At 45.2% G+C, this 22,209-nt stretch overlaps 1 protein-coding gene across 1 annotated transcript in view; it reads left to right on the top strand.

Annotated features, from left to right (window-relative positions):
- Positions 1-22,209, top strand: part of LOC141406861 (polyprenol dehydrogenase-like) — a 320,805-nt gene that overhangs the window by 122,466 nt on the left and 176,130 nt on the right. Inside the window, exon 3 of the mRNA XM_074029269.1 lies at positions 17,220-17,288. Coding sequence (XP_073885370.1) covers positions 17,220-17,288 — 69 coding nt within the window. The remainder of the gene's footprint in view (positions 1-17,219; positions 17,289-22,209) is intronic.

Below are 22,209 nucleotides of genomic sequence, written 5' to 3'. Positions count from 1 at the left end.
AAATTCAGTCAGATCCACAAAACTCATAAAAGTGATATTCAAAACCTGGAAAACACAGGAAATTGTTGTACTCTTTTGGAAATAGATATATGTGCTGCTTCCATATCGATCCTGTGTTTTTTTTCACATGGTTTCCTGGAAGGAAATAACCATATATCTTTATTACTTTACTAGGGCTGCTATAACAAAGTATCTGAAGGAGACTGGAGGTTAATAAAAAGCCAAAATTTAGTTTTCACAATTCTGGAGGCTGGATGTTTAATATCACAATGAGGGCAGGGCTGGTTCCTCCTGTGGCCTCTCTCCTGGGCTTGGAGACACCGTGTTCTCCCCGCGTCCTCACAGGGTCGTTTCTCTGTGTGTTTTCATCTCCTCTTCTCCTGAGATGTCTTAGTTTATTTCAGGCTGCTATCACAGAATTACCATAGAATGGGCGGCTTATATACAACAGACATTGATTCTCCCACAGTCCTGGAGGCTGGAAGTCTGAGATCCAGGGGTGGGCAGGGCTGGTTCCTCCCAAGGCCTCTCTCCTTGGCTTGTAGGCGCCGTCTTCTCTCTGTGTCCTCACAGGGTCATCCCTCTGTGTGTGTCTGTGTCCTCATATGCTCTTCTTATAAGGACACCAGTTCGATTAGATCAGGGCCCACTCTAGTGACCTCATTTTACCTTAATCACCACTTTAAAGACCTTATTTCGAAACACAGTCACATTCTGAGGTCCTGGGGTTTAGGACTTCAATTTCTGAATTTTGTTCAAACACAACCTCCTGACAGAATCTGACCAATTTTGTGGGATACTTGTTTTTTCTGCATCCATGCCCTGTAGACACTCGATGTTTGATTTCTGCTCTTCTTTTTGAAAATCTCTCTAAAAGCTTATCATGAGCTCTGACTCCTCTTTAGGTGGGACCTCTTCAGGTCTCCCTTCAACTGGGAACATGAGGACAGTTGGAATTAACCCATTCTACTATTGTCAGTGAAGGAGGGGGAGAGGGGGAGGGGGTGGGTGAAGGAGAAGGAGGGGGGAGGAGAGGGGGCGGGGGAGGGGGAAGGAGAGGGAGTGGGGGAGGGAGGAGAAGGGTGGGGGGAAGGAGAGGGAGTGGGGGAAGAAAAGGGGGCAGGGGAGGGAGAAGGAGAGGGGGTGGGGGAAGAATAGGTGGTGGGGGAGGGAGAAGGAGAGGGGACGGGGAGGGGGTGGGGGAAGAAGAGGGAGCAGGGGAGGGGGAAGGAGAGGGGGTGGGGGAGGGGGAAGGAGAGGGCGTGGGGGGAGGAGAGGGGGTGGGAGAAGAAAAGGAGGTGGGGGAGGGGGAAGGAGAGGGGGTGTGGGAAGAATAGGTGGTGGGGGAGGGAGAAGGAGAGGGGATGGGGAGGGGATGGGGGAGGGGGAGGGAGCATCAATTGCATACCTGGGGAAGTTTAAATCAGCTAGCTTAAATGATGTGTGGAGATGAGCTTGGAAAAATAAAAACCTTAATGCGTATGATGCTCACTGTTGACCCCACCTGAATTTTAATTAATTATTTTCAGACAGGATCCTGTTCTGTCAGCCCAGGCTGCAGTGCAGTGATGTAATCATGGCTCACTGCAACCTCAAACTCCTGGCCTCAGGCAATCCTCCTGACTCAGCCTCACGAGTTGCTGCACGCACCACCATGCCAAACTCTATTTATTTATTTATTCATTTATTTATTTATTTATTTATTTTTGAGACAGAGTCTTGCTCTGTCACCCAGGGTGGAATGCAGCGACACAATCTCGGCTCACAGCATCCTCTGCCTCCCGGGTTCCAGCGACTCCCATGCCCCAGCCTCCGGAGTAGCTGGGATTACAGGTGCCCACCACCATGCCCGGCTAATTTTTGTATTTTTAGTAGAGATGGGGTTTCGCTTTGTTGGCCAGGCTGGTCTCACACTCCTGACCTCAGGTGATCTGCCCGCCTCAGCCTCCCAAAGTGCTGGGATTACAGGCATGAGCCACTGTGTCTGGCCCCGGCTTATTTAAAAAAAATTATTTTGGCGGCTGGGCGCCGAGATTGCACCACTGTACTCCAGCCTGGGTGACAGAGTGAGACGCGGTCTCAAAAAAATAAACAAATTGTTCTGGAGGTACAGGCTCTTGCCATGTTGCCCAAGCTGGTCTTGGAACTCCTGGGTTGAGGCAATCCTCCCACCTTGGTCTCCCAAAGTGCTGGGATTACAAGTGTGAGCCACTATGCCTGGGCACCCTTTGCTTTTAATGAAAGACTGTTATATGATGTCTGCTTTTATAAACATCATACTGTAGGTCTGGTTTTAGATATGCAGGATCATATTCACTTAAGACTTTCCAGGCCGGGCACAATGGCCCACACCTGTAATCCCAGCACTTTGGGAGGCCGAGGCAGGTGGATCACGAGGTCAGGAGATGGAGACCATGCTGGCCAACATGGTGAAACCCTGTCTCTACTAAAAATATAAAAAGTAGCTGGGCATGATGGTGCATGCCTGTAATCCCAGCTACTTTAGTAGAAACCCTGTCTCTACTAAAAATATAAAAAGTAGCTGGGCATGATGGTGCGTGCCTGTAATCCCAGCTACTTGGGAGGTTGAGGCAGGAGCATCTCTTGAGCCAGGGAGCCGGAGATTGCAGTGAGCCGAGATCACGCCACTGCACTGCAGCCTGGGCGACAGAGTGAGACTCTGTCTCAAAAAAAAAGACTTTCCAAACCCAATGCCCATTATTGACTGACTTCTTCCTTTCTGCCATTCTTTCTCCTTCTTTCCCTTGTTGTCATTTATGGAAAGATGGTCATGGATCATAAACAATGCTTAGGGCTGGAGATTTCAACATGAATTCGTCTCAGTTCTTCCTTATCTTGGAGGAGCTCTGTCCAGGACAGAGATTTTTCTGGGCCTTGAACACCTTTGCAGAAGCCAAAAAGGCTCAAGCGTAAGAGCATGAGTCTGATCTGGTGACCAGGGGCTCAGCACGGAGCCTTTCCGGGCCTTGAACCTCTGGATGTCTGTTGATGCCTCATTGTACAGGCTAAAAGTCATCATATTACGAATCAATGAAGTTGACATGCATGTAAAAGGTATAAGGAAAAACTGAGCTCTCCACGTCATCGTATGCACAAAATCTATCCGATAGAAACTGTGATATCCTCATGCATTTAAATAGCTGCTCTGGTTCTGAGCCTCGTGCGTTTCAATAGCTGCTCTGGTTCTGAGCCTCGATGGCCATCCACTTGGCTTTGAGTTGGCTCTATCCAAAAATCTCCGTGGCAGTTTCTGCTGGTGCAAATGCACGGCTGCTGCCCACACCTCTGTGTTTTCTCATCTTCATTTGCAAAAGAAGAAAATGCCAACCTTGCTGACGCTAACCTCCTGAATTTCATGCGGGAATCCCCAGGAGTCTTTGACTCAGAGGGGGAAACCCCACGTTCAGCCCATCTGGCCTTCTGTTTGTTCTCCCTGGAGATGCGTGGTTCATGTCAGCGCACATGGCTCCTTGCTCTGTCCTTCACTTAAGTTTGAGCCTTTTTGGCTTTTGCAAAACATGAGTGCACAACTTAAAATTTTTCTGTGTCATGGCTCTTCTCAACTTTCACATTTTTGAGACAGGGTCTCACTCCGTCACCCAGGCTGCAGTGCAATGGCATGATCTGAGCGCACTACAACCTCTGCCTCCTGGGCTCAAGCGATCCTCCCACCTCAGCCTCCCAAGTAGCTGGGACCACAGGTGTGCACCACCAGGCCTGGCTAATTTTTTGTAGTTTTAGTAGAGACGGAGTCTCACCAGGTTGCTCGGACTTGTCTCGAACACCTGAGCTGAAGCAATCTGCCTGCTTGGGCCTCCCAAAGTGCTGGGATTACAGGTGTGAGCCACTGTGCCCGGACACTTTTAAAATAATTTTGTACAGGCAGTTCCCTTCCTCATACAACCATCTTTCTCTCATGGGCTTCAGGGTTTGTAAAATAGTATACAGACGTGTGTACTGTTTCACATGATGAAGCTTAGTTTTATTAGATAATGATAACATCTTGTTTGGCTATATCATAATGAGGTAATTGAGTAGAAGGTAATGAAATCTTGTTGGATTAATGATTTGTTGGGCTTTGGGAGCAGGTGAGCACTTTTTGGTCTATTTCAGTCTCTTTCTTTCCATTAAGCCGTTCTTTTACTCAAAGTTGTATCTAACTCCCACTTGAGCATTTTTTCACCCATTCTTTTTTTTTTTTTTCCTTCGAGATGGAGTCTCGCTCTGTTGCCCAGGCTGGAGTTCAGTGGCACAATCTCAGCTCCCTTCAACCTCAACCTCCCGGGTTCAAGCGATTCTCTTGCCTCAGCCTCCCAAGTAGCTGGAACTACAGGAGTGCGCCACCACACCCAGCTAATTTTTGTATTTTTAGTAGAGATGGAGTTTCACCATGATGGCCAAGATGGTCTCAATCTCTTGACCTCGTGATCTGCCCGCCTCAGCCTCCTAAAGTGCTGGGATTACAGGCGTGAGCCACTGCACCTGGCCCCATTCTCTTTATTTTATTTTATTATTTTATTTTTATTATTATGTTTTTGAGATGGAGTTTCACTCTTATTGCCCAGGCTGGAGTGCAGTGGCACGATCTCAGCTTACCGCAACCTCCCGGGTTGAAGCCATTCTCCTACCTCAGCCTCCTAAGTAACTGGGACTACAGGTGTGTGCCACCACGGCAAGCTAATTTTTGTATTTTTAGTAGAGAGGGGGTTTCACCATATTGGTCAGGATGGTCTTGATTTCTTGACCTCATAATTTGCCTGCCTCGGCCTCCCAAAGTGCTGGGATTACAGGCATGAGCCACTGCACCCGGCCCCATTCTCATAATAGACTGGGAGAAGTTAAAAGTTTATGACAATTTCTTGAAATTGTCAAGTTCATCCATGTCCATAACTCTCCTGTCTTGGTGTGTTTGGGCTGCTGTAACACAATACTGCAGACCGAGTGGCTTGCAAACCAGAGAAACTTATTGTCCTATAGTTCTCAAGGCTGGAAGTCCTAAGACCAGGGGGTCAGCATGGTCAGATTCTGGTGTAGTCTGTCTTCTAGGTTGTGGATGGCCACTTTCTCCTGTGTCCTCACGTGGCGGAAACTGGATGGGGTCTCTTTTATAAGGGTACTAATTCCATTCATGGTGCTCCACTCTCATGACCTAATCATCCCACAAGGCTCTGCCTCCCAACAGAGTCACCAGGGATGTTAGAGTTTCAACGTAGGAACTTCGGACGGATACAAACATTCAGTTTATTGCACCCCCTCTAGATGCAAAAGGATTGGGTTTAGATGAGGAGACCCTGTGAGAGAGGGTGCCCATCTGAGAGAATATTTCTAGAAGTTCTTATGAACTTGAGCACTTTCGTGATCTGTTTACATCTCCCTGGGACCTGAGGAAATCAGAGACAAGACGTAGGACAGGAGGGGTTCTGAGATTCAGCGTGGAGACTGTGAGATGGTGATGGATTCCAACCCTTGGTTTTGACCATCCATGCTAGGTGGATATCTGCTCTGTCATTAACGACATGACAAACTTTGCAGGACTTTCCGTGTCTCAGACTTCTGCCAATATTTGAGATGACTGGGTCAAAATGATGCTGATTTTTCGAACAGGGAGAGCAATAGGTATTCTCTGAAGGTTGGCTGGATGTGGGCCTAGTGGCTTCAATGATGGTGGAGTAGGGTGAAGAGAGACCCTCAAGATTGAACAAAGATGGGAGGACTTACATCCAATACTGGTTATATTTGACCTTGTGTCTCCTCCAGTGCAATGATCTTTTCGTCTTCTTAATTCTTAATTAAGCTAGGCAATGTTTAATTATTAGTTTAATTCTTCATTAAACTAGGAAGGGAAGAAAACACCCCATTTCTTTGTGCTTTTTTGCCTCATCGTGGTGGTTGAGGTCATGAGGAGGTCTAGTTGGGCAGGTCATGAGGAAGTCTATTGTATGAGGTTGTGATGATGTCTCATTGAGTTACATCATGATGAGGTGCAGTTTGGTTTGGTCATGATGAAATCTAGTTGGGCAGGTCATGATGAAGTCTAGTTGTATGAGGTTGTGATGATGTCTCATTGAGTTACATCATGATGAGGTGCAGTTTGGTTCGGTCATGATGAGATCTAGTTGGGCAGGTCATGAGGAAGTCTAGTTGTATGAGGTTGTGATGATGTCTGGTTGAGTTAGATCATGGTGAGGTACAGTTTGGTTTGGTCATGACGAGATCTAGTTGGGCAGGTCATGATGAAGTCTAGTTGTATGAGGTTGTGATGATGTCTGGTTGAGTTACATCATGATGAGGTGCAGTTTGGTTTGGTCATGATGAGGTCTAGTTGGGCAGGTCATGATGAAGTCTAGTTGTATGAGGTTGTGATGATGTCTGGTTGAGTTAGATCATGGTGAGGTACAGTTTGGTTTGGTCATGACGAGATCTAGTTGGGCAGGTCATGATGAAGTCTAGTTGTATGAGGTTGTAATGATGTCTGGTTGAGTTAGATCATGGTGAGGTACAGTTTGGTTCGGTCGTGATGAGGTCTAGTTGGGCAGGTCATGAGGAAGTCTAGTTGTATGAGGTTGTGATGACGTCTCATTGAGTTACATCATGATGAGGTGCAGTTTGGTTTGGTCATGACGAGATCTAGTTGGGCAGGTCATGATGAAGTCTAGTTGTATTAGGTTGTGATGATGTCTGGTTGAGTTAGATCATGGTGAGGTACAGTTTGGTTCGGTCGTGATGAGGTCTAGTTGGGCAGGTCATGAGGAAGTCTAGTTGTATGAGGTTGTGATGACGTCTCATTGAGTTACATCATGATGAGGTGCAGTTTGGTTTGGTCATGATGAGATCTAGTTGGGCAGGTCATGATGAAGTCTAGTTGTATTAGGTTGTGATGGTGTCTGGTTGAGTTAGATCATGGTGAGGTACAGTTTGGTTCGGTCATGATGAGATCTAGTTGGGCAGGTCATGATGAAGTCTAGTTGTATGAGGTTGTGATGATGTCTGGTGGAGTTACATCATGATGAGGTGCAGTTTGGTTTGGTCATGATGAGATCTAGTTGGGCAGGTCATGATGAAGTCTAGTTGTATGAGGTTGTGATGATGTCTGGTTGAGTTAGATCATGGTGAGGTACAGTTTGGTTTGGTCATGACGAGATCTAGTTGGGCAGGTCATGATGAAGTCTAGTTGTATGAGGTTGTGATGATGTCTGGTTGAGTTACATCATGATGAGGTGCAGTTTGGTTTGGTCATGATGAGGTCTAGTTGGGCAGGTCATGATGAAGTCTAGTTGTATGAGGTTGTGATGATGTCTGGTTGAGTTAGATCATGGTGAGGTACAGTTTGGTTTGGTCATGACGAGATCTAGTTGGGCAGGTCATGATGAAGTCTAGTTGTATTAGATCATGATAATGTCTCCTTTGGTTATGTCATGATCAAGTAGTTGAATAGGATGTAATGAAGTCTTGTTTGATTAGATCATGATGACTGGTTGAGTTAGGTCATTATGAGGAATGGTTTGATTAGGTCTTAATGAAGTCTAATTCCATAAGAGCATGATGAGATATAATTGGATTAGACATGATGATGTGTGACTTATTTAGGTCATGATGAAATAAATCTAGTTGGGCTAAGTCACTCTGAGATCTAATTGGGTAGGTCGTGATGAGGTCTAGTTGAGTTAGGTCCTGACGACATGTAGTTGGGTTAGGTCACATTGAGGTCTAGTTGTCACATTGATGAAATCTTGTTGGATTAGATTAGGATGACTGGTTGAGTTAGATCATTATGAGGTGTGATTTAATTAGGTCTTAATGAAGTCTACTTCAGTAATAGCATGATGAGATCTAGCTGGATCAGATCATGATGATGTGTGGTTTGGCTAGGTCATGATGAAGTCTAGTTGGGTTAAGAACCAATGAGTTCTAGTTGGGTTAGGTCACATTGATGTCTAGTTGGGTAAGTCATGATGAGGTCTAATTGGGTTAGAGCATGATGAGATCTAGTTGGGAAGGTCATGATGAGGCCTAATGGATAGATCATGATGAGGTCTAGTTGGGTTAGGTCATGATAAGGTCTAGTTGGGTTATGTCATCATGAGGTAGTTGAATACAACACAATAAAGTCTTGTTGGATTAGATCATGATGACAGGTTGAGTTAGATCATGATGATATGTGGTTTGGTTAGGTCACAGTAAGGTCTAGTTGACTGAGGACTTTGTAGGAACAAAGCAATGAAGACATGTGAGCAAGCTTCTGGTGCATGTGCATGGGAGTCTCAAGTGTTACCACTTCATTTAGATGATGTTTACTGAGCATCAGGAGCAGTGTATGTCAGCACCAATGTGCCTTTTTTCTGGAGATAAACAGAAAGTAAACACCACATCTGCACCCTACCTGTCTCCTTTCCCACAGAGCTCCTGATGTCAGTGTTTAATTTTCACTGTGAGTTACAGTTTTGACCCTTCAAGTCAATCCAATCAATTATTCAGTCTTATCTCCCCTGTGTGACTTTGAGGATAATTGGATTTATTCTGAGAGAGGCATTTTTTCATTTTGTAAGACAGTTTGATTCAAAGTCAATTAATGAAAAAAATCATTGAACACAATGAATTTTATATTAAATACAAAATAAGAGATGAGCATATTTAACTTCAAATTTTTAATTAAAAATTTATTAATATTTAAAGAATAATCAACTACTTGTAAAATAATTCAGATTATAACCTGGGTCCAACTGAAGCACATTAATATGATGAGGCACATATATCAGTTGTTCAAATTCCCATCTGTCCACAAGATCTTAGTTTCATTGTTTCAAAATATTGTTTTGGTGGGGGATCATTTTTTTTCATAATGCTTAATGGAATGTCATCTAAGATGTAGGTGGGGTTGGTAAACTTTTTCTGTAAAGAGACCGGTAATAAATGTGTTCATATGTTTCTCTCATAACTATGAGCTCTGCCCTAGTAGTGAGTAACCACCCATAGGTAATATTTAAAACAACAGGAAAGTCTGTGTTCCAGTAAAACTTTTTTGTACAATATCTAGCTGCAGACCAGGTTTAGCCACAGATTGGTGACTCTGGTTTGGGCTCAAAATCTTTTTGTTTCTGTTTTGAAATTATACTGCTTTTTTCCAATATAAGAAATCTCTTGTACAGTCCTCAGGAAGGGTAGATAGTGATGAGGTCTAATTATGTTATAATGAAGTTTAGTTGGGTTATGATGAAGTCTAATTGGGTTGGTCCTGATGAGATCTAGTCGCATTAGGTCCTGATGAGATCTAGTTGGGTAAGGTTCTGATGAGGTCCAGTTGGTTGGTCATGATGAGATCTAGTTAGGCTATAATGAGGTCCAGTTGGGTTGGTCATGAGGAGATCTAATTGTATTAGGTCATGATGAGATCTAGTTGGGTTAGGTTATGATGAGGTCTAGTTGGGTTGGTCATGATGAGATCTGGTTGGGTTAGGTTATGATGAGATCTAGTTGGTTGGTCATGATGAGATCTAGTTAGGTTATGATGAGGTCTAGTTGGGTTGGTCGTGATGAGATCTAGTTGTATTTGGTCATGATGAGGTCTAGTTGGGTGAGATTATGATGAGGTTTATTTAGTTGGGTTAGGTCATGATGAGGTCTAGTTGGGTTAGGGTATGAGGAGATTTAATTGAGTTAGGTTATGATGAGGTATAGTTGGGCTGGTCTTTATGAAATCTATTGTATTAGGTCATGATGAGATCTAATTGAATTATGTTACGATGATATCTAGTTGGTTGGTCATGATGAGATCTAGTTGTATTAGGTCATGATGTGATGTAGCTGGGGTAGGTTATGATGAGGTCTAGTTGGGTTTGTCATGGTGAGAACTAGTGGTACTAGGTCATGATGAGTAGTAGTTGGTTTAGGTTATGATGAGATCTAGTTGGTTGGTCATGTTGAGATCTAGTTAGGTTATGATGAGGTCTAGTTGGGTTTGTCATGATGAGAACTAGTTGTACTAGGTCATGATGAGTAGTAGTTGGTTTAGGTTATGATGAGATCTAGTTGGTTGGTCATGTTGAGATCTAGTTAGGTTATGATGAGGTCTAGATGGGTTGGTCATAATGAAATCTAGTTGTATTAGGTCATGATGAGATCCAGTTGTGGTAGGATATGGTACGGTCTAGTGCATTGGTCATGATGAAATCTAGTTGTATTAGGTTATGATGAGATCTAGTTGGATTAAGTTATAATGGGATCTGTTTGGTTGGTCATGATGTGCTCTAGTTAGGTCATGATGAGTTCTAGTTGGGTAGGTCATGATAAGATCTAGTTGTCTCATGTCATGATGAGGTCTAGTTGGGTTAGGTTATGATGAAGTCCAATTTGGTTCGGTCATGATGAGGTCTAGTGGGATTGGTCATTATGAGAATTAGTTGTATTAGGTCATAATGAAGTCTAGTTGGGCTAGGCTATGATGCGATCTGGTAGGTTGTTCATGATGAGATCTACTTGTATTAGGTCATGATGAGATCTAGGCGGGTTAGGTTATGATGAGATCTAGTTCATTGTCATAATGAGATGTAGCTTGTTTATGATGAGGTCTAGTTGTGTTGCTCATGGTGGGATCTAGTTGTATTAGGTCATGATAAGATCTAGTTGGGTTAGGTTATGATGAGGTCTAGTTGGGTTGGTCATGATGTAATCTTGTTGGATTATATTATGATAAGATCTAGTTCGTTGGTCATGATGAGATATAATTAGGTCATGACAAGGTCTAGTTGGGTTGGTCTTGATGAGATCTAGTTGTATTAGGTCATGATGAGGTCTAGTTTGGTTAGGTTATGATGAAGTCTAGTTTGGTTAGGTCATGATAGATTCTACTTGGGTTAGGGTATGAGGAGATTTACTTGGATTAGGTTGTGATGAGGTCTATTTGGGTTGGTCATGATGAGATTTTGTTAGGTCATGATGAGGACTAGTTTTGTTGGCCTTGATGAGATGTAGTTGTATTAGGTCATAATGAAGTCTTGTGGGGTTAGGTTATGATGTAGTTAAGCTGGGTTCAGTTATGATGAAGTATAGTTGGGTTGGTCATTATGAGAGTTAGTTAGGTCATGAGGAGGTAGTTGGGTTGGTCATGATGAAATCTAGTCACAGTCAGTCATGATTAGATCTTGTTGGGCTGGTTTATAATGAGATTTAGCTGTGTCAGGTCATGATGAGGTCTAGTTGGGTTGGTAATGATGTGATCTCGTTGTATTAGGTCATGATGAGGTCTAGTTTGGTTAAGTTATGAGGTCTAGTGTGGTTGGTCATGATGAGATTCAGTTAAGTTTTGATGAGGTCTATTTGGTATAGTCATAAAGATATATATTTGTATTAGGTCATGTTGAGGTCTATTTGGGCTAGGTTATAATGAGATTTAGTTGGCTTAGGTCATGATGAGGTCTAGTTGGGTTAAGGTATAATCAGATCTATTTGGGTTAGGGTATGATGAGGTGTATTTTGGCCGGTCCTAATGAGATTTAGTTGGGTTAGAGTATGATGAGGTGCGGTTGTGTTGGTCATCATGAAATCTAGTTTTGTAGGTCACAGGAAGTCTAGCTGGGTTAGGTTATCTAAATTGCAACTGTCTTTTAAAAGTGACTTTGTGCCACATATACTTTGTGTTGTCCATGAATAGTACCTGTGACACATGTAAAATATTTAAACTTGTATTTCATTATCTATTTACTTATTTTAATTGACAAAAACAAGTGACATATTTTTATGGTGTACAAAGTGTGGTTTCGATATATGTTTCCATCTGGAATGGCCAATTCAAGCTAATTCGCATATCCATTACCTTACGTGTTTCTTTTTGTGTGTTTTTGGAAACACGGAAAATCTACTCTCTTTGCAATTTTCAAATATGAATTATAGTCACTGTGACTAATTATAGTCAAGTTCAAGACTATAAGTCACTAATTTAGTCACCTTTAGTACAATAGATCTCTTGAACTTATACCTTCCGTCAAACTGACCTTTGGTGTCATTTGACCAAAATGTCACCAACCCACCCCCCTAGCACCTGGTAATCACCATAATACTTTTTCTTTTCTTTCTTTCTTTTTTTTGAGATGGAGTCTCACTCTGTCGCCAGGCTGGAGTGCAGTCACGTGATCTTGGCTCACTGCAACCTCTGCCTCTCAGGTTCAAGCAATTCTCCTGCCTCAGCCTCCCGAGTAGCTGGGACTACAGGTGCACACCACCACACTTGGCTAATTTTCGCACTTTTAGTGGAGACGGGGTTTTACCACGTTGGCCAGGATGGTCTCGATCTCTTGACCTCGTGATCCACCCGCCTTGGCCTCCCAAAGTGCTGGGATTACAGCCGTGAGCCACTGTGCCCGGCCAGTAATCACCATAATACTTTTTCTTGTGAGTTCGACTTCTGGAGCCTCTACATATGGGTGAGATCATGTGGGATTTGACTTTCTGCAGCTTATTTTACTTAATGTGATGTACTCCTGGTTGATCCATATTGTATCACAGGACAGGTTCCCCTTCTTAAAAGGCTGAATGGTATTCCATGGTGTAGAATCCCACGTTTTCTTTGTCCACCCATCCTTAGGTGGACACTTAGGTTGGTTTCATAGCTTGGCTCTTGTGAGTCAGGCTGCAGTGAACATGGGACTGTAGATATCACCATAAGGTGCTCATTTCATTTCCTTTGGATCTATACGGAGGAGTGAGATTGCTAGATCATATGGTAGGTTTATTTATTTATTTATTTATTTGAGATGCAGTTTCGCTCTTGTTGCCCAGGCTGGAGTGCCATTTCGTGACCTCGGCTCACCACAACATCCGCCTCCCAGGTTCAGGCAATTCTCCTGCCTCAGCCTCCTGAATAGCTGGGATGACAGGCATATACCACCCAGCCCAGCTAATTTGTATTTTTAGTAGACACGGGGTTTCACCATATTGGTCAGGCTGATCTCAACCTCCCAACCTCAGGTTATCCACCTGCCTTGGCCTCCCAAAGTGCTGGGATTACAGGTGTGAGCCACCGCACCCATCTGCAATGAATACGGAGTCTAGATGTCTCTGCAAAGTGCTAATTTCATTTCCTTTGGATCTATACGGAGGAGTGAGGTTGCTAGATCCTATGGTAGGTGTATTGATCATTTTTTGAGGAACTCTCAAAAAAAAAAAAAATAAGGCCACCCCTTTAGACACACCTTAAAATCCAACCTCTCTGGTCGAAGATACTTAAAAAAAATGACGACGACATCCAACTGTAGTCTCCTGTCCAATGCACATTCACTTCCTAAGACATGAAAGAAACCACGCCGGGTGTGGTGGCTCATGCCTGTCATCCCAGCACTGTGGGAGGCCAAGGCGAATGGGTCACCTGAGGTCAGGAGTTCAAGACCAGCCTGGCCAACAGAGTGAAACCCCATCTCCACTGTTTTCCGTAATGACGGTACCAATTTCCATTGCACATAGAACATGTAATGCCTTCCCTCCCCAGACCCCTAAACACGAGGGATGGAGCAGAAGGCAGATGCACTGTGTTGGGGACTTATGTGTGGTATTTCTCTGCACATGCAGCAGTTGCTCAGTAAATGCAGGAATGACTCCAGCAAATGTCCCACATCCAGTTCCTTAAAGAAGCTCCCTCCAGATCTGAGGAGACAATTGCTGAAGGTGACGCTGGCCGAAGAAGATATCGCACATGCCACCCCACCTTCTCCATTCCTCCAATGTGCTGCCTCTGTCCTATGCCAGTGTTGACTGTGCCGCCATGGAAAATGCCCTGCCCATGAAGGTGGTCTTCCCAAATAATCGCTTCGCCTGGCTTTTTTTGATGCTCCCAGCTTTTTTCTGGCCACGTTGGTCTTTCATGGGAAGGTGGAGGCTTCCTTCTTACTTCGTCCCACCTTCCAGCATGTTTCCCTTTGATTTTCCTTTTTTTTTCTTTTTCAGATGGAGTCTAGCTCTGTTGCCCAGGCTGGAGTGCAGTGGCACGATCTCGTCTCACTGCAACCTCCGCCTCCTGGGTTCAAGCGATTCTTCTGCCTCAGCCTCCAGAGTACCTGGGATTATAGGCGCCTGCCACCATGTCTGGCTTTTTGTTTGTTTGTTTGTTTGTTTTGAGACAGAGTTGGGCTCTGTCACCAGAGTTGGGCTGGAGTGCAGTGGCCTGATCTCAGTTCACGGCAACCTCTGCTTCCCGGGTCCTGGTTCAAGTGATTCTCCTGCCTCAGCCTCCCTAGTAGCTGGGATTACAGGCATGCACCACCATGCCCAGCTAATTTTTATATTTTTAGTAGAGACCGGGTTTCACTATGTTGGCCAGGCTGGTCTTCGTTTTTTTTTTTTTTTTTTTTTTTTTGAGACAGAGTCTCGCTGTGTCGCCCAGGCTGAGTGCAGTGGCCGGATCTCAGCTCACTGCAAGCTCTGCCTCCCGGGTTTTTACGCCATTCTCCTGCCTCAGCCTCCCGAGTAGCCGGGACTACAGGCGCCCGCCACCTCGCCCGGCTAGGTTTTTGTATTTTTTAGTAGAGACGGGGTTTCACCGTGTTAGCCAGGATGGTCTCGAACTCCTGACCTCGTGATCCGCCCGTCTCGGCCTCCCAAAGTGCTGGGATTACAGGCTTGAGCCACCGCGCCCGGCCCAGGCTGGTCTTCAACTCCTGACCTCGTGATCTGCTCGCCTCAGCTTCCCAAATCCCAAAGTGCTGGGATTGCAGGTGTGAGCCACCGTGCCTGGCCGCACCCTTTGATCTTGCGATGACTGATACAGCAGAGCTGCCCAGCAGTGGATGACTACTTAGATTTTAAAAGTTCGTGAGATTTCATAAATCAGCTCATGAATGTACAAGGCCCCAGTGTAAAGGTTACCTTGACTTTGAATTTTTTTATCCTTTCTTGTTTTGTTTTGTGTTGGATGCATAAGACATTTATAGATGGAATATAGCTTTCAGGCTATTTCTTCCTCTCCCTCCCCTCGAAACCCACCTCCCTGAAATGCCTGCCGCCTCCTCAGCGCCAAAAGACTCCGAAAGCAAATATATGACGACAGTATATCATGTTCTATTTCTTTAAGGAAGTCAAAGGTGCAAATTACCTTGGCAGCTTCAGTCTTCTGATGTTTGAAACTTTGAATTCCTTCAAGGGAGTGCCAATTTAGATATTCCTTTTACTCTGCCCCGAAGGATGGGCTTCACGCTATTGATCTTAGCCGTCTCCCGCTGGAGCCAAACACATTTCCAACTTCAATTGTTTCACTGCCTCTCCTCTCTTAGATATTTTTTAACTCCTTGCTGAAAACACTTCTCATTGTTTTTTGAAAAGTGCATTCTGGTAGTTAATTTGGGAGCCCGTGGCCTTAATCCAGAAGAAAGAATACCGAATACAATGGTAGGATATCAAACCGCATGGTGTCTTACTTGTGTTGGAGTGTGTAAATTCAACACACTATGTTGACTCAGCATGCAGGAATGCCAGAGAGAGCGATTGTTTGGTCATGTATTTTCACGCAGAGCCGGGGATGGTGCTGTACTTCGGAATACCTCACTGGCTCGGGCTGGGTGCAGGTAGGATGGAGATAGACTGGCCCCACCCCCTTGGTACCTGCTCCTTGCAGGTCAGCTGTTTGAAGCTGGTGTCCTGATCCTCCCTTCCAGCTCTCCTGGCACCCAGGAGGTTCTTGTTCAAGCCTGTGCACTTCACCTGCTAGATCTCATCTCCCTTCTCTCAACACTTTTTCCATGACCCTCTCTGAAAGGGAGTTTTGGGCTTTGCTCACCTTGGAAAGCAGTTAACACCACACGTTGCCAACAGGTTAATGAAGGATGAGGCTGAAGGAGGAAGAATTTGCCAAGCTCCATTCCCCTCAAGAGCTGCCCCTTCAGAAACACCTTAAAATGCAACCTCCCTGGTCAAAGACATTTGAAAAAATGAGTATGAAAAGATCAGACTATAGTCTCCTGTTTAACACACGTTCACTTCCTAAGACATTAAAGAAACCAGGCCGGGTGTGGTGGCTCATGCCTGTCATCCCAGCACTGTGGAGGCCCAGGCGGGTGGATCACCTGAGGTCAGAAGTTCAAGACCAGCCTGGCCAACATGGTGAAACCCCGTCTGTACTAAAAATACAAAAATTAGCCAGCCATGGTGGCAGGTGCCTGTAATCTCATCTACTCGGGAGGCTGAGGCAGGAGAATTGCTTGAATCGGGGAGGTGGAGGTTGTGGTGAGCTGAGATCGCGCCACTGCACTCCAGCCTGGGCAACAGAGCAAGACTTTGTCTCCAAAAAAAAAAAAAAAAATACTAATAATAAACACCTAATTAATGTTCTTTCACCCCAGATTTCCTCGTCTTTATTTTAGCTGTAACATGCCTTGTAGGCAAAACACCTCTTTCCATCCTTCTAAAGGCATATTCCTGAAACCTCACTTGAAGAGTTTTACAGAGCTGCAGAGACAGGAATAAGAAATCCTGAGCATGCAGCCAACTAACACGGGAACAGAAAACCAAACACCGCATCTTCTCCCTCATCGGTGGGAGCTGAAGAATGAGAACACATGGACACAGGGAGGGGAACATCACACACTGGGGCCTGTCAGGGGTTTGGAGGGCTAGGGCAGGGAGAGCATTAGGAGAAATACCTAATCTAGATGACGGGTTGATGGCTGCAGCAAACCACCATGTCACGTGTATGCCTGTGTAAGCAACCTGCACTTTCCGCACATGTACCCCAGAACTTCAAGTACAATTAAAAATGAGAAACAGAAAGAAATCGTGAGCACGCAGTAGGAAGCGCGGTCTGTGATCACGTGCATCGCGCAGTCTGTGAGTGCACACTGGGATGTTCCTAGCGTAAAAGCTCCTTTGAAAATTCCATTTCCATCCTGACATTTTAATGCACATTTTTATGCGTATGCTATTCTCTGCTCTCACGTGCAAATTACGCCAGCAGGTGCCCTGAGTCCCTGTCATTATTGAAAAGTAGAATGTGAAATGCATTCGTACTTTCTGCCGATGCAGGCTAAAGAAAATGGCTCTTAAATGCATAGCTTTAGTCTGCCAAAATGACTGTCAAGTTAAACGCTAGCAAAAAGGGAAGTCCATCAAAGGCACATTTCAAATTTGTGTTATACTTCTCTTAAAAACCTCTTTTTTTTGCAGTTAATAGTTTCTGGATGATCATCCAAGTCACTGTATCTTTTTTCTTTTTATCCTTTTAGCTGGAAATAATGACAGCAAAGCCAAACAAGTTGTAAGCAAAATAAAAGAAGAAACCTTGAACGACAAAGGTACCGAGAGATACTCCAATGGCTTTTTTCCCCCCTTGGGACAGGTCGTTTGCGTGGTGCATGGCTGAGCTTCAGTCATGTGCCAAGTGGCATTTGGGAGCGATGCCTCTGCTTTTTGCAATTTCTTTTGGGGATTTCTGGCCCCATCGTAGAGCAGGAAATGGTGAAGGCAAGGCGAAGATAGCATCGCTCAGCTCCGACACCTGCTGGGAAAGGCGTGCGGATGTGCTGGTAGCTTGCACTCTTAGTCAAATGTGGGTTCCCCGGGGATCAGGAGCCATTGTCCTTTCTTGTTGACCTCCAGGGCACATGCCAGGAGGTGCCTCTGCTGGTTGGGAGTTCTTGACTTAAGCTAAATTAGGCCAGGCGTGGTGACTCACGCCTGTAATCCCAGCACTTTGGGAGGCCAAGGCAGGTGGATCACCTGAGGTCAGGAGTTGGAGACCAGCCTGGCCAACATGGTGAAACCCTATCTCAACTAAAAATACAAAAATAAGCCAGGCGTGGTGGCGGGTGCCTGTAACCCCAGCTACTCAGGAGACTGAGGCAGGAGAATCACTTGCACCCAGGAGGCGGAGGTTGCAGTGAGCTGAGATCACACCATTGCAGTCCAGCCTGGGCGACAGAGCAAGACTCTATCTCAAAGAGAAAAAAAAAAAAAAAAAAACATAAAAAAACAGAAACAAAACAGCCTTCTGACAATACCATGTTAGCTGGTGTGCGATGATAGCTCATGGTGATTTTGATTTGCATTTCCCTGATGGTTAGTGATGTTGAGTACCTTTTCTTTGTTTATTTTTTTGTTTGTTTGTTTTTGAGACGGAGTCTCACCCTGTCACCTAGGCTGGAGTGCAGTGGCGCGATCACAGCTCACGGCAAACTCTGGCTCCCGGGTTCAAGCGATTCTTCTGCCTCAGCCTCCTGAGTAGCTGAGATTACAGGCGTGTGCCACCACGCCCGGCTAATTTTTGTATTTTTAATAGAGATGGGGTTTCACCATGTTGACCAGGCTGGTCTCGACCTCCTGACCTCAGGTGATACGCGTGCCTCAGCCTCCCAAAGTGCTGGGATGACAGGCGTGAGCCACCAGGCCTGGCTGAGTACCTTTTGCTAAAAGCACCTTTTCATATACCTGTTGGCCATCCAAATGCTAAGTGCTTTTCTCAGCCGTGTTTATGTGTGGTACCTTACATTTAAAAAAAAAATGCATATCCCTTCCTTGGCTGTTTGAATTGAGATGGTTTTTTGAGAATTTCTCCAAGCAGAGACTGGGTGTAGTTTGATTCTTTGTTTGTTTGTTTGTTTTTTGACACAAGCTCTCACTCTGTCGCCCAGGCTGGAGTACAGTGGTGTTATTTCGGCTCACTGCAACCTCCGCCTCCCAGGCCCCAGTGATTCTCCTGCCTCAGCCTCCCCAGTAGCTGGGAATACAGGTGTGCAGCAGCACACCCAGCTAATTTCTGTAGAATCGCGGTTTCGCCTCGTTGCCCAGGTTCATCTTGAACTCCTGGTCTCAAGCGGTGCATTCACCTCGGCCTCCCAAAGTGCTGGGGTTACAGGCGTGAGCCACTGTGCCTGGCCTATTTTGATGATGATGATGAAGATGGTGATGATGATGATTGGAGACGGAGCCTCACTCTATCGTGCAGGCTGGAGTGCAGCGACGTGATCTCGGCTCACTGCAGCCTCTGCAGCCCGGGTTCAAGCGATTGTCCTGCCTCAGAGATTCTTCTGCCTCAGCCTCCCGAGTAGCTGGGATGACAGGTGCCCGCCACCACGCCCGGCTAATTTTTGTATTTTTAGTAGTGACGGGGTTTCACCATCTTGGCTAAGCTGGTCTGGAACTCCTGACCTCATGATCCACTCGCCTCAGCCTCCCGAAGTGCTGGCATGACCGGCCTGAGCCACCGCGCCCAGCCTTGATTCTTTTGAAAAGCCGCGAGAGTGAAAGGACCAGTACACAGAGCTGAGCCAGATCCCTGCCTGTGCTCATATCTCCTTTCTACCCTAAGCTTGGTGAAACACCTTGTTCCCTCTGCCAAGGACTGGGGTGTGTTGAAATTTGATAGCCAGCATGGCAGGATCCCTTTGATTTTCAGGAACACACCTGTCGGGGCTCCCCCTGAGGCAGAGCCAAGGCCAATGTGCGATACCACAAACTGGCAGCAGCCTGGCCACATCTTTTCTCCTCATTAGGATGTGCCTTGGGACGAAAGGATTGGTTTCTGTGTAGTGGGATAATTAAGGAATTAGAGAGACCGAGGGGTTGAGGAGGAATTGCTTAATTATTTAGGTGTACCCACCCGGTCGGATGAACATTGAAAGGACTGAGTGTTTTGAACAAAGAGTTTGGATGTTTTTTAAGTATTTTGTGGGGCTGGGGGAGATCTGTGTAGGGGGAAGTATATTGTAGAAGTGAGAAACAAAGACGCTTATTTAATTGAGACATGGATCGTACTATTTTTTATTTTTTAAGGAATACTATGTTTTGTGATTTCAGATTATTTGCCTAGTGACTTTGTAGCTGTACCGCTGGATAAGCAGTTCTTACAACGCTTGGGAAAGGGAGAGATGAGGCCTATTTAGCCACAGAAAAGCAGGCAGTTAACTTTTAAAGGACTTCAGCTCTTTCTCTTCCTCAGGGAGAAGTGGGTTTTCTCACATCCAGCTGGGTTTTTGCTTGTGTATTTTTTAACTTTTGTAAATTCCTGTTTCATCTGTGACAGTGGCTCCTATTCCCTGCCACCTTGGCCCTTCCTCATTTGCAGCAGTTTTTCAAAGAACTGGCATTTTCTAACACAGTGAATCCCAGAGTGCCTTCTCCGGACCTGTAACATCAGCATTTCCGGGGAGCAGACAAGAAATGCAAGTTCCCAGGGCCCCGCTGTGAATTGGGGCCTCTGGGGGTGGGGGTGGGGCCCTGCAATCTGCATTCTTATGAGGCCGTTAAAAGATTCCCAGGTGCCTTCAAGTGGTAGATTTGCTGCCATCCTAAAGGCATTCAACCGTCAATCTGCAGCCCAAGGTGAAGTTTCTGGAAACTGGCAAGTGAGGCATTCTTTCCTCATGACGTTTTGCTTTTAATCTGAACGGCTAAAAACCTATATAAAGAATAGTTTCCAAAAATTCATGTATGTGATCCGCCTAACCAAAATGACAGCAGAGAGGCAATGATTTATAATCACCGACTTAATTTTATTCGATTCTGAAAATGTTTCAGATTTAGGCAACACACATTTTGACCAATAATTTTTTTTTTTTTGAGACAGAGTTTCACTCTTGTTGCCCAGGCTGGAGTGCAGTGGCACGATCTCGGCTCACGGCAACCTCCGCCTCCCAGGTTCAAGCGATTCTCCTGCCTCAGCCTCCCGAGTAGCTGGGATTACAGACACCCACCACTACACCCAGCTAATTTTTTGTATTTTTAGTAGAGATGGGGTTTCACCGTGTTAGCCAGGCTTGTCTCAAACTCTTGACCTCAGATAATCCACCCACCTCGGCCTCCCAAATTGCTGGGATTACAGGCATGAGCCACTGCGTCCAACCGCAGTAACACATCGTTGCTGTTTTCTTGGAAAAGTTTGTGTAGAATATTCGATCATCCGTTCTTTAAAATGCAATGTTTTGTGGACAAGTAGCATGACTAACACATGATTTGTTCACACCATTAAAAATTTTTAGTTTATTTTTGGCATATCAATACCGATGGCCTTTAATTCAATCTTATAGAAAAGAAGAAAAGAATTGTTTGGGCTCTCTGTGGCTGTTTCAAAGGTTTACAATCTTGTAAGAAGGTGGGAAGATGTGGTGTCCAGTGGAGATGGTTAATGGGCACAAAAATATACTTAGATAGAATGAGTAAGATCTCATATTTGATAGCACAAAAAGGTGACTCCAGTCAACAATACTTCATGGTCCATTTAAGAATAACTAAAAGTGGACGGACGTGGGGGCTCACCCCTGAATCCCAGCCCTTTGGGAGGCCGAGGCAGGTGGATCACTTGAGGTCAGGAGTTCGAGACCAGCCTGGCCAACATGGTGAAACCCCGTCTCTACTAAAAACACAAAAATTAGCTGGGTGTGGTGGTGCACACCTGTAATCCCAGCTACTTGGGAGGCTGAGGCAGGAGAATCACTTGAACCTGGAAGGTGGAGGTTGCCGTCAGCGGAGATCGTGCCACTGCACTCTAGCCTGGGCAACAGAGCAAGACTCTGTCTCCAAAAAACAAACAAACAAAATGAATTAACGTTCTTTCACCCCGAATTTCCTAGTCTTTATTTTATCTGTAACATCCCTTGTAGGCAGGAACATGTCTTAGAAACTGGGAGGCAGAGGTTGCTGTGAGCTGAGATCATGCCACTGCACTCCAGCCTGGACTGCAGAGACTCCGTCCCCCCCAAAAAATAAAATAAAATAAAATAAAACATAACTAAAGGTGTAATTGGAATGTTTGTGACACAAACAAGTGACGAATGCTCGAGGGGGGATGGATACCTAATTTGATGTGAGTATTACACATTTCATACCTGTATCAAAATACCTTAATATGCCATAAATATATATACCTAGTATGTACCCAGGCAATTTTTTTTTTAAGAAAAAAGTTTAAAATCTGAACAGGTTTGGACATCCATCAGTGGTGGCCCTGGCATGTCCACTGCTGGGGGACTGTCCATCCTGGGTAGAGGATGCCGAGGCCCAGCTGGGAGGGGCCATTTCGGCTGTGGCCGTTGAGCCTTTATCTCGACTGAGTCTGTCTCCAGGCTTGGTTCTTGTCCCCACAACCGCCAGTTGTCCCACGAGGGACAGAGGGAGCTGATGTGCTGTTTCATTCTTGCTCTGCTGGGATACCTGCATTGGGAGATTTTTAAGCGAGTAAGCACACGTCCTGACTCCAGGAGCACAGACTGCTGTGGAGTG

This window comes from Macaca fascicularis, chromosome X, assembly GCF_037993035.2.
Source record: "Macaca fascicularis isolate 582-1 chromosome X, T2T-MFA8v1.1".
Taxonomy (NCBI): domain Eukaryota; kingdom Metazoa; phylum Chordata; class Mammalia; order Primates; family Cercopithecidae; genus Macaca; species Macaca fascicularis.
This window is presented reverse-complemented; position numbering and strand designations above follow the sequence as displayed.